The 12,873-nt window shown below is 41.6% G+C and overlaps 2 protein-coding genes across 3 annotated transcripts in view; both read right to left on the bottom strand.

Moving 5' to 3' along the window:
• The window catches only part of STAT1 (signal transducer and activator of transcription 1), a 28,078-nt gene extending 26,326 nt beyond the window's left edge, over positions 1–1,752 (bottom strand). Inside the window, exon 1 of one of the 2 annotated variants that reach the window (XM_063340402.1) lies at positions 1,645–1,752. The gene's annotated coding sequence lies outside the window, so the exon portion shown is untranslated. Of the gene's footprint in view, positions 1–931; positions 1,054–1,644 lie in introns of those variants that run through there. The other variant, XM_063340401.1, reaches the window with a different exon arrangement.
• Positions 1,753–3,406: 1,654 nt separating this feature from the next.
• Positions 3,407–12,873, bottom strand: part of STAT4 (signal transducer and activator of transcription 4) — a 44,524-nt gene continuing 35,057 nt past the window's right edge. The window contains exons 17-24 of the mRNA XM_063340403.1: positions 12,469–12,604; positions 11,284–11,336; positions 10,383–10,477; positions 9,817–9,953; positions 9,216–9,407; positions 7,934–8,000; positions 7,311–7,419; positions 3,407–5,167 (exon numbers count right to left, since the gene is read on the bottom strand). Coding sequence (XP_063196473.1) covers positions 5,141–5,167; positions 7,311–7,419; positions 7,934–8,000; positions 9,216–9,407; positions 9,817–9,953; positions 10,383–10,477; positions 11,284–11,336; positions 12,469–12,604 — 816 coding nt within the window. The 3' untranslated portion in view covers positions 3,407–5,140. The remainder of the gene's footprint in view (positions 5,168–7,310; positions 7,420–7,933; positions 8,001–9,215; positions 9,408–9,816; positions 9,954–10,382; positions 10,478–11,283; positions 11,337–12,468; positions 12,605–12,873) is intronic.

Below are 12,873 nucleotides of genomic sequence, written 5' to 3'. Positions count from 1 at the left end.
AATGCTATTATATTTAAAGTGAGGGACTTTGAGGATTTTGATGTGCATCAGATTCAGATTACAGGTAACACAGTATTTCAGTATGCTGTAGTGGCACCAAGGCAAACAGCTAAACGTGACACTGGTGAGGAAAGCTAGAATAATTTGTCTAAATGCAAGAAGTTGATCTATTTTTTTTTTTTTCCCCTGCCGCTTAAATGAAGATGTGCTCCAATCTTCCCCTGTCTTAGAGCAACCAGAATGGGGAAGGATTTGGGAGTGATGGCAGAGAGCCACCCCAAGAGCTGGTTACAGAGCAATGCAACAATGCAGCAAGCACAGTCTTTGGGGGTGCAAGCAGGGAAACAACCAAAAAAGTGGGAAGTCAGCACCTTCTTGTGGAGAAGGCATTAGAGAGACTGATACTGGGATACAGGGCTGAGCCTCCCATTGACAAACTGACAAGCGGGTGTGTGTGTGTAGGATGGAAAGCCCGTTTTGCTGTTCTGCCTTCCCTTGGGTAAGGGCAATAGGATCGCAGTCCAATATGCGTTTCTGGAGCAAAGGGGCCTTATTTGCAGCTGTGCGGGTCTGTGTGCCTCCGTAACACCCGTGCTGGGGGCTGTCTCCCACGGCCGAGCTCCCACTCCTTCCCCCCTGCACTCTAACTGTATTCAACCCTCCCGCTTCCTAACAGTTCCATTCTCCGTGCCATTCCCGCGTGATCGCCGCCCAAACACTCGGCGGCAGCTCGGGAGCAAAGGGCAGGGGACAGCCGTCCCTGCCGCCTGGGACCTCGCACGCCTCCCTCTGCCACCGCGGCTCGGCGGGCCGGAGAGCCCTCCCCCGTGTTTCCCCTCCCACCCCAGGCCGGGCGGGCCGCCCTGCCAGCCCCAGCCCGCTTTCGCCGCGGCCACTAAAGCCCCCCCCCGCCCGCGCCGCCCGCACTTACGCGTGGGACAGTGCTGCGCTCCGACTCCGCGCCGCGACCGCCGCCGGCACCGGGAAATACCCGCGGAGCTGTGGCGGTGGGGAGTGCGGGCGGGCCGCCGGGCCAATCAGAGCCCAGCTCCCCGCCGCCTCGGCCAATGGGCGCGCGGGGGCGCCGGGCTGCCCCGCCCATAGCCCTTTCCCGGCCGCGGCGGTTCCCGGTGCGGCGTTCTCCCCCCCCCGCCCTCTGCCGGTGCCCGGGCCGCAGGGCTGGCAGGCAGAAGCCCCACACGTACGAGGTAGAGAGAGGTTCCACCTGTTCAGACAAGTCCGCCCGGCAGCGCGGCGGTGCTGACAGGAGCAGGCGAAGCAGAAGTAGGGTGAGCACCCGGGGACGGGCCTCCCGCTTCTGCCGGGAGCAGAGCAGTGCGAGAAGGCTGGAAACCTGCGAGGGGACGTGCGGCTGTCGGAGCTAAAAGCTGTTTAAGCAGCAGGATGTGTGAGCAGGTGTAACAGGTGAAAGAGAAGGGTGTCCCCGCAGGAAGGGGAGGAGGTGACCCTGTCAGGAACGAAGACCGTTAGGAGGCGACTCCCCTTGCCCCAGCAGGAAAGGCGCTGAAGCGTCCAGCCCAGTGGACCTCCGGACGGCGAGCTAGCCAGCGCGGGGCTAGCCTGAGGCAGCCACAGCTTTAGGTACAGTGCCCCTGGGCGTCCGTTCCCCGCCCCTCACCTCACCTCACGGGGAAGGCGGTGGGAGCCTTTTCCAGTGCCCAGCCCCGCTGTGTCCCCGCCTGCGGCCGCCTCAGGGACCCGCCGCCCCTCCCGGCCCTAGTGCGCAGGCGCGGCGGGAGGGGGAGCCCCGAGGCAGGAACAGCCGCCCCACGTGACTTCGGGGAAAGGCGTCGGGGAACCAGAAAGGGCCGATTGAGGGGAAGGCGAAAGTGAAACCTGCGGCCGCCCGGCCTTCCTCCCCCCGCCCCGCCTGGCCTGCACCCGGGCTGGCCGCACGCACGGCCACCGCCGCAGGGTCCCCTCGCTGTCAGCCCGAGCGGTCGGCCGAAGCGAGGGGAGGCCCCTTCGGGGGGTGGCTGGCACCCGGCCCCTCTGGTATGGAGGCCTGGCCCGGCTCTCCCTGCCCAGGCAGTGGCGGCATGTTTTCCTCATGGTCGCGATTTATCGGGGTTTTAAAGCATTAGATGTTTAAAGTAGTTCTGAACTGTAAGCAATAGAAAGCGACCCACTTTTCACCGTATCATCAAGAAAATCTCCAGGTTTTCAACTCCTGTTGGTGAAATACTCAGCCGACGTAGGGACAGACAGGCTCTAAAAGGCAATAGCAGGGGCACAGAGGTTTGAAGGCAGCTGTTGTCTCACCCGTCCGCATTGCATACGTGGGAGAAGGGCATGTGAGTGTAATAAAGGGTTGTACAAACACAGTTGCCATTGTTAGTTTATGAATTCTAACCCAGATTTCCATCAAAGTTACAGAAACATTAAGAATGCTTACAAACTGCAGGCGGCTGCGTGTCTTGAATCATTTCTGGCTTTTTATCAGTAGAGAATTTTCTTCCTGCTGAATATCTTTTGATAAAGTGGTTTTGTTTTCCTTCATGTCATCTTTCTTTCCACAGTCTTATTTGCTAGGACATGCGCAGTCTTGTTCTTGTCTCATGTATGAAGTGTCAACAAAGACCAGAAGAATTAAAATCCAGGCTTTGGTGCAGTTCTCATGAATACTTGGATCTTTTTCAGTATCTTTTTTATCCCCCTCTCTCCTCAGATGGAGGAGCCAATTCTTAGTCCATGGAAGAAACAAGTATATAGAAGGTCTGTTTGGTAAACTTTGTGGCATGAAATGCTACCGAGTAGTGGATATAAATGTGGCTATAAAGAAAAGCCGTAGTAGAAGGTAACTGACAGTTTTCACGTTTTTTTAATTAGAATCATTACAGTGATATGACAAGATACAAAGCACAGAACAATTGTGATTTTTTTTTTCCCCCTGTTATTTTTGACTTTGCTACTGCAAAACACAGTGAAAGCACAAGCACAGTTAGTAAAAGTACTTAAAAGCAGATGTTTCGCTGCTTCTGGCAGTATTTAAGCCATCCCCGGTTTTCTCTTCTACCCCTGGCCCCATCATTTTACTAGAGAATCCTATTCTTACTCATAGTGGCATAGGGACAAAATTATCACTTTTTAAATTGAAGGAGGCTTGGGCTGTATACATTTATCTTACAGAAAATTACTCTAATGTTCCTTTAAAACAGTGAGCTGATTTAAAGTCATATGCCTTTCAATTAAATGTTAAACCTACCCCTTGCAAAGTCTGTTTGAAAACAATATCTGGACTTTTTTTATAGTATTTCTCACGAGGTATAGATGGTCAAAAGGGGGGTAGCCCCCCATTTTGTTTGTATTAAGATTGTGAGAACAGGTTAGAATGAAAAGGTATACAATAGCTGATGTGAGGTGAAATTATGTTTGCTGCTTTAGAAGTCTGTGTTACTGCTTGTAGTTCAAACTTGAGACCAACAAAAAGAAAGACAGACTCTATTTTTGTTGTATCTTGAAAAAATTACACAGAAGTCCAGGTATCCAACATTAAGCCAAAATCTGTTTTTATTCATGCTGGTCATATAAATTACAGATGTTACCAAACTATATACACAGTTCCTCTTGTTGTTTTGGAAAATTATTTATACATGGTCCTTTCTGAAACAAAATGATGTTTTATCCGTAGCTTGCTTTAAATCATTCAGATTAATGAACAGATACGCGTTTGTTTAAAATCTACTTTCATGTATCACAGAAATATCTCATTACTCTGTTTCTGTTTACTTGTTTTCAACTAATGTCAATAGTATGGGTGAGAGGCGTGAATGAAAAAGGAGAAATGAAGGTAAAATCCAGGTCTTAATGATTCAAGGAGGTTATGTTTTCATCCCACGTGTCTAATTTGTACCTACATAAGAAGAATGTAAGGTGCAAACACTCAAGCGTTTGTATATATTTCAAGAACTTTGCATGCTTTAACCACATATTCTGTAGACAAGAATTAAATCTCGAATGAGCCTGCACACATGAACTACAGAGGCCTTGGAATTGCCTGTTTATTATTCTGTTAACAGATAATATTATTCTGTTACGGATAACGTTGGGGGTAAAAGCAGTAAAACCAAACAACCCAAACCCAGCACTAAACAGTGCCTGAAAGAAAAAAAAAAAGAATATTTTTAAAAGGGAATTTACCATTTTTACAAAAAACAGTGATTCTGCTTATTAAATGAGTCTCTAACAAGCATGTAATATTCTGTTTTGTAGCATAAATTGCCCAGTGGTCAGCAAATGCTGCAGCTCTTCAGTAACTATTTTTTAAAACTGTATTTCCCAGTGCGTGTTTACCAGATAGTATCCAAACTCTCTCAGATTAGGATTTTTTCTTTGTAGACTTTCTGATAATACTTCCTGTAGTATCTGAATGCTTCATGCACAAATAGATTTACTCCTGCAACTATTTTGTGAGAGAGGGAAGTTTTACTAACCCTCTCTTCCAGTGGCAAAATGGAGACAGCCTTTTTGACACCACAAGTTTTATGTCTGTTTCCTTTTTGGAACTCCCTTCTCTTTCCAGCTTTACCTTCTTTCCTTTCACAACTTCTGCTGTGGTGGCAGATAAAAATCTATGCTGAAGATAGATCATGTTTGGAAAGCAAGCAAGCCCTGGACATCTGTGGCACATTTGAACTCAAGAGGGATGAGAATCTTTGCTTTAAAATAGAAGCTAAACCAATGGTATACAAGATGATGATAGAACAGAAACTATTTAACATAATAAATCCTAACTTCCCCAAACACATTAATGTCTTTAGTTACCAGTCTATGCTGTTTTCAGAAGCAAAATATTTTTTTGTTATACTTTCATATTTACAGCAATTCTATGGACGTTAATTCTGCAATTGAAATTTATCCCTGCTGGACCTCACCTCCAAGCCAGAAAGGATTTGGCCTTTTATCAGCGAGGACAGCAATTCTGACTTGCAGGAGGCTATTTTTAATCTCTAGGGAGAAGAGTCCTGGTTTACATGGTATTGATAACAGAAGGAGGCCCAAGAATAACATCATAGTGGTTTCCAGGAAATGCTGATTTACAAAGATGGCAAAAAAATCCATTCACCATATCCTTAACCCATTAGTTCAGACAATTAATAATTTTTCCAGTATGTGAACTTCAGTCAGTTGAGTAAGGAGAACTCAGCTAGAAGGAAAAAAAGGAAAATATTAGTCTCATGGCAGTTACTGCTGTTCATTTAGAACTAACTGCAGCTGAAACCTTCTCTGGCTCAAGGCCACTGCAGTGTCATTTTGACAATGTAACACAAACTGGTAAGGATCTGAGGATCCTGTTGCTAGTTCTTTACAAAATGCAGGAATGCTCATTAGAAGACACTGTCTGGGAAACAGTTGCAATAAAAATGATATATATTTCATATGAACTCTTGTGGTTCCCGTGGCCTATGGATATGTAAAGCAGGGTTCTCATGGGAGTCTTGTTTTCCCGATGGGAATGGGAGTTTGGAGAGGGGGGAAATAGAAGGGAATTCAGCAAGGCTGCAGAAAACGTATCTTATACATAAGACTGAGTGAGTTAGTTATAGGATAGTTTGTCCTGCTGCAGATTTCAGTCTTGTTCTCTGCATCTCACAGTGCATTTTTATTGGCATCTCATGGAGAAAAAAGTGTTGATTTAGTAATGCAGATTGTCTGCTTTCTGAATTTAGCTAGCTGTTCACCAGGGTAGGTTGCTGTGTGAATTTGCAATGATAAAGAAAAAACCTCCGTGTTTTTTCCATTTCCATTTAGTAAGGTAAATAGAATAGAAAAAGGAGGGAAGGAATTCTTTAAAAATCTTTCAAAAGTATTTTCTCTCCCAGTTTCTAGCAGAACTTGAAAACGCTTCTAGTAAGAGCCTCCATAAATCCACGTACCATCTAGCAGCACTGAACCGCTTCTCTAGTACCCTTAAAAACCACAGCATGATTGTATTTGATTCTCCCAATTCATCACCAAACACGTTCTTTTTGTGCGGTTGTGACCCCGAAAGATGGCAATGGTCACAGCTGGTTTGGAATATCTGGACAGAGATGGTTTGAGAATTCCTGAGCATGCTAAAAGAAACCAAAAGCTTTTGGAGCCTGATGATAAACAAAAGTATTTTTGCTGCTGAAACTTTGGGAAATGCAAATGCATACATAGTTTACAAATGCAGTCTAGGTCAGAACTGTTTTCATACGTATAAAACAACAAATGACTGTGGACATGTCTCGGATTGGGTGTGGTAGGTTTTAATGCAGAACTTTAATTCAGGCTATTATTTCAATTTTAGCTAAGGGATTAGTTTGTCATGAGTGCCAACAGAAAAAGGTGAAGAAGTAAAAAAAGATATTTTGCTTTTGAACAGATCATCAGCTTGGTGTATATTAAAAAACTCCTCTCTTTGTATATATAATTTAACTGTGCTTCCAATCGTCAATGGTCAGGATTCTAGTTTAGTTTTATTCTGGTTTGGGGTGAGGGGGAGTGTTTACAGAAAGGCATTTGAAGGGGAGTTGACAGACTTTTAAATACATAACCATTTTAAGATCATAAATCATTGAACATGCAGAAAACTAAGAACTAATATTTAAAAAGGAGGTTTTCTTTTAAAGCTGTTAAAGCCAAACTACTGCTGTGTTTCCTGATAGAAGTCTGCTGTGGGTGAATCCTCAGTGGGTATACATCAATGCTCAAAGTATTCTAAGCCATGATGATTCAGAACACAATTTCTAGTCAGTAAATAAAAGAGGAAAATACTTTTAATAGGACATTGGTACAGTATTTTCCTAATCTTTCTATATACTTAGTGAATATTAGTTTTATTTTCTAAAAATGTTTCAGTTGACTTTTAGTTTCTCACTTTCGTAGCCCATGTAGAAACACGCAGCACTGAAAAGTTGTGCAAGTTTTCTGAATCAGAATTTTTTATGTTCCTTGTGCAGCTTTCTTGAGCAAGTCAAGGCCTTTTGTGCTGTCTACAGAATTAGTGTAATCATGATGTATTTGTCAGTGTTAAGCCTTTGTTTGTGCAACAGGTCTGGGATCTTTGAATTATGACAGTCATGGTTCATTGGGCAGTGTGTCAGATCATTTCAAACAACACAGTGCTTCCAAGTATGCTTCCAGCGTCCTGTCCCATTTAGAGTAGGAAATGATGCACCATCGTTTCAGAATGTAATACAGCAAGTGATGAAAGAACTCTAATTTTTTCATAATTGTACAAGCAACCTTTTCATAAACAGCATCTGTGTTGTACGTGTCCTATTTACTTAGTATTAACATGAATGGAAAAGTTTGCAACATACGGCAGTTTCGATCACTGTGGGACTCAGGTGTTCTCTCAGCACAGCATAGACGCTTGGAGACATTGGAAGAAGATCTGATGGAGAATGTGGCTCTGTAGAATCATTTAAGCTTAAAAAAAACAAAACAAAACCAACAACCATAAAAATAATCTTAAAAGCAATTTAAATCCCTCTAACTTGATGGATAGCAGTGAAGTATGGTGAATGTTTGTTAAGCCTGTACTCATGGTTGGTGGTGGTCCTGTAAGCACATGCCAACAACCTGGTGTACGTTTGAAAATGTAGGAGGCAGGACCAAGGGAAGAGTGGATAAACCTGACTCTGTAATACCAGCTGCTGGGGAGGAAAAGGAGACAGTGAAAGATGAGTAGATCAGAGTACTGTACAGTCTGCATTCAATTTTTACAAATGTTTTGCCACATAGATGGGAAAAGCACTGTAGAAGTGAAGTTCTTTCCTTTCCTTTCTTGTCTTTAGCAGTCCTTGGCCAAATAAAAACATGTGATGTGTTGCTATCCCAGACTATTTGAACCGGGGAAGGGAAGCAGGGAAAATCTTTGAAACAGGATGCAAATGTAATAAAAGTAACATTTGAAGTGTAATACATCTGTAAGCATACTTACATTTTGGAGACTGGGATAAATACAGAAGGAACGTAACCCTTGCCTCCTCCATCTGAGGGCTTTGAGACTAAAAATCAATATTAGAGAAATTAAATATTACCTAGTAATTGTATTGTATTTGAAATTGATTATCAGCTTTAAGTGCTGCGGACCATAATATATTAAAAAAGAAATGTCCCTGTTTATGCTTAAATAAGCAGCCATAAAAATGAGGGGAATTCCTAAGGTTTGGCTTTGAGGTCAAGTCTTAGTCATGTAATTGACTGTGCTCCCTTGATACGAATCATTATCTCAGAATATAATACAGCAACTGATGCAAGAGATCTTATTAGGGCTTCAAAAACAAATATACTGTAACTCTACAAGCTTGGTACTTCTAAGCCTCTAGATTTCCATTCTGCAAATGCTTGTGGGGAGCTCTGGCTCTACAGATAGAGCTTCGGCATTGTCTTTTGCATGAAATTAAGCATATACATAAATTGTTAGAGGATTGGCGCATTAGGCAAAGTCCACTGAAGTAAAATGAAGAGGAAAACTATTTGTAGCCTCTGAATATTTTTGAGTAGTGTAGGAATTTTAATTCAAATGGAAATGTAACCTTTTATACTGGAAGTCCAGAAGAGAGTTTATTATCTCTAAACAAAATCAAGGCTTTGAGGGCTTTTTTGAGAGAGAGTGAGTTTAATCTAAAAATGGCCTGACTTGTAACTTGGACAAGAAAGAGCATGGTCCTGAACATATTTGGAGCCATTCTTCTCTAGCCTTTTTGTATTTTCCAGTGCAGTTGCCAGGGGTTATGCTGCTGGAATAAAGCTGTTTGGAAAATACAGAATTTCCTTGAAATAAGAGAGACAGCATGCTACAATGTGACACAATTGTGAAGCCGGTAAGCAGGATGATTTTTCAGTTTCATCTCTGAATGCCCAAGCACTGAATTTTCTAATGCATCAGTCAGGAAAGAAATCCATTTTTTTTATTTTTTATTTTTTTTTTTTTTGGATTTTTCTTTTTGCCTCTTTCTACCCTAAGATTTATTTCTTAGCTTCTTTTAAATATTATTGTCATCGCCTATAACGTAACCTCTAAGACCAGGGATATATTTACAAAATGAAGCTGTCTGAATGGTAGACAAAGCATTAAAACAGTTCTCTTGAAGATGCTGATTAAAGGAGGCATCTTAATCTGTTCCCTTCCTTCCCCCTTCCCCGCCCCCATTCCTCAAATTGCCTCTCGACTTTGCAGCTGCTTTGCAGAAAGGGTAAATAGAGAAATGGAACCCAACCTTCATTTGGCTGACAGCTGTAGTGTTTGCCAAAGGCCTTATCTTTGGGAATGTCTGGATACAGATACTTCAGAGGGTTTTCAGGAACATTGTCTGCCATAATAACTTTGTAATCACGCAGTATATCAGCAAAAGGCAGTGCAGATAAGCGACCTTTGTTATAGGGTTCCACCGAATGAAATGTTACGTCTCCTGTAAAAATACAAAGGCACCGTAGCCACTGATAACTGGTAGGTAACATCTGCAGTTGAAACATATTTGTGGCTTTCTTTTGTAGTTTACACTGGTGTGGGTTTTACCTGTTTGTACCAATGTTAGTATCTCTCAAGTTATACTTTCTGCACATGTTGAAACATTTAAAGCCTGCAGTAAGCAGGTACACTTCCTGATGAACTCTTATAGTTAATATAAAGAATTGAGAGGTAGACTTTCAGAGTTCTGATTTGTGTTTCAGTAAATATGATATTTGCATCTTACCCAAAACCATACTAAGACATGATACACATGAATTTCACTTTTAAACAAAAAAACACATGGCTCCTGTATTACAGGTGTATTGCAGAGTTTGAGGTTTATGTTATTTTTTTAAAATTATACTTACCATTTTCTAACTGATCCACCCAAGTAAAGGTAATTCCACCCAGATTACTTTCACTAAATCTTAATAAAAATGTTCCTGGTGTCTTGTCTTTGAGCAAAATTCGTTCCTTCTCTTTGCTTACAAATCCCATTACGTACCTGAAGTGTAACAGGAAATCATGGGTTTGCTTTTGGAAAAAAATACAGACTCAAGTCTGTGCAATGCATCTGCCCAAACTTTATATAGGTGTTCAAAGCCTGGTGACAAAACTTTAAAATGTCTTGAAACTATGACACAAGCTTCACATGCGTTACATGTGGAGTATGGCATTGAGCTTAAAGTACTATGAAGCGTAATGAGATTGACTGTACGCTGACAGAACTGATAAACAGATCTAAACATGCATTTCTAAGAGATTCAATGGTGTTGCCTTTTGGCAAAAATTTCAGGAAGTTATAAACAGGAAGAGGGAGACAGAAGTATTAAACTCTTTACAAATTTTCTTCTGCATAGCTAAAACTGAGATTAGTAAAGGAAAAAGACAAAGCAGAGAGAGATCAAGATACAGCTGTTTCCTTGTTGCTTACCCATCAATCCAAAGAGGAAGAATGTGTTTTTTAATTAAGTCCAGAATGGCTTCAAGCCAAACCCAAAAGGTAAAAGACTTTCCAGGCAAATGTTCCTAATGGTTTAAAAAAAAAAGCCACAACACAAAACACAAACAAAACCAACACACATGAGAAGAGAATTGTGAGAGTGTTGTTACCCAACATCCACATGACATGGCTGTCTCAGTTTCTTAAGAATAATCTAGTTTGTTCAAGCGAGAATGACAAATTTGAACCGCTGTTTTGAGTAATGTCTCTCTTTCAGCCTGACATAAACCCAATTGATTTTTAAGATATGCACTGGAAGCGCCTCACTTTTCAAGAAAAAAAAAACAACCCACATTTATTGTTTCTTCCTGGTTATGAAACTACATTTTGAGAGAAACGATGATGAGAAAGTCGAATTTCCTTCTAAGGTCCTATATGTGTTTAAATAATGTAGTTAGTATGAATAAAATGGGTTTACTCTTCTTTCTCAATAACTTTTCTGTTCCTGATCAAAGTTACTGAATATGTCGACTGACTTGAAATAATTTAGGTTACAACTGAGCATGTGAAAAAATTTACTATATGCTTTATGAAAAATGTGGGCTTTGATAGCACAATCTATTGATCATTTACAGAAATATACAGGCCACACTATAATGACAGTTTCTGATCTCTGTAGCAATGTAACTAAGTAGATCTCTTAGCCTAAGCTTTAAACTTCTGGAAATATTATTGTCCTATTTAAATTTTTACAATGAGTGTGATTGTGCTGGGCTACGAGTCCCAGATATGTCAAGTGGGAATCTTATCAGTAGCATCAGAGAGACAGAGTTAGGCACGCATGTGGGTGTGAAAAGAAAAAAGAGACTAGTTTTACTTTTGGAAACCGTACCTTGCAGAACTTTGCCCAGGATAGCTGATAATCATTATAACTGACTTGTTGTCCTGAGAGAAAAAAAGAAACCAAAACACCACAAAAAATGAGTCTATTTTTCTGAAGTTTTGCAATAGATATAGCTTGATATCTGTATAGTTGTGGGGGAGAGTACAGTACATCGAGACTTGGAGAGGAAATGAGAGGGGCATACTAAGTGGATGTAGATCGGTTTTTCTGTATCACTTTGAAGCAGCTGACAGTGGTAGTTTTGAGGATATTTGCCTAAAGTAGTCTGGGACTTTGTTTCTGCAACACTGTATGCTCAGTTTCAGTTTTTAGCCCAAGTATTACTTCTCTTGGCTTTTGCTCTATCTTGAGCTTACATATTTTAAGACAATTTATTTTTTCTTTCTTATGATTTTTGCTGATTTACAATGGCATCTCTCAACTCCACTACCTCCACTAAACAAGAAAGCTCCAAGAAACCATCAGAAAAGTGACTGTTATCCAGGGAAACCAGTCTTCACTTCCCAGCTTTGAAAGCAACAAAAAGTAAAGATTCCCCCCAGTCTCTGACAGATGCTTTTTTTCTTCCCAACAGTAGAGGTATCGTTACACCCTCAGCTTGGAGTTTCTTTCAGATCACAACATATTTTAGAATTGTTTCTTCCCCAGAAACAGATAAGGCTTTCTTTTCTTCTGCCAGCTTTCCCTAAGGCCTCTCCCTTCTGGGGGACAGTCAGATCCAAGTGTTCAATAGTTCATCTTGCTGAAGTTACGGGTCACCCTCCTGTCACCAGTGAAGGATGGGTACCAGAACTAAACAGACTCAAAAGGATGAATACTTAAAATGAAACAAAACCCAAACCAAACCCCATAAGCAAGCAAAAAGACTTCCTTTTGATTTCAGATGCATGAGATAATTACTTGCTAAAGAAACAAAATAACATCACAGTTCATTGTGACTGATGCCCTCTTTCTTCAGTTTAGCAGCCTGGAAGTTCAGAAGTTGAATCACTTTGTGGTGAGAATAAGCTGACGCATGCTTTTCTTTAAAGAAAAAAATGTTATTGTGGCATTTTTGAAGTCAGCTCTGGAAGTGGAGGTCATGCTTAAAGTCATTACCTGTGACTATCAAATACAAGAGCTCAAAAATAAAATAAAATAATAAATAAAATCTCTATATTTCTACAATCTTACCCATAAGTTTTTCTGCCAGCATGTTGAGCTGCTCAGAATTGAGTCCACGACCAACATACGATGAAAATTGCCAGCTCAGTACTTCTAAGAGCTGACTTAAAGTGGCAGCAGGGGGATTGTTGAAGAAAGACAAATTCTGCAACAGAATTAGTGCTTTGTTTAGACAGTTAGCAACCATGAAATACACTACAGGCTGTAAAAGAAGGCTGCAGGTGCTCAATCAGAATCCTGAAGTGTTAAAAATGAGGTGTGTATGGGGGATACACTGGGGTAAACGAGTGCTGGCCCTTCCGCATGCAGCAACGCAGCAAGGTCCGCTTGGGTACCTGGGCAGAGTTGTAAGGGGAGGGAAGAGGTGGGAGCACTCTTAGAAAGAGCAAGAGTCTGTGCGTCCATCTTGGATGA

The sequence above is a fragment of the Chroicocephalus ridibundus genome, chromosome 7, assembly GCF_963924245.1.
Source record: "Chroicocephalus ridibundus chromosome 7, bChrRid1.1, whole genome shotgun sequence".
Lineage (NCBI taxonomy): Eukaryota > Metazoa > Chordata > Aves > Charadriiformes > Laridae > Chroicocephalus > Chroicocephalus ridibundus.
Note: the sequence above shows the minus strand (reverse complement) of the source record. Positions and strands in the feature narration are given on the sequence as shown.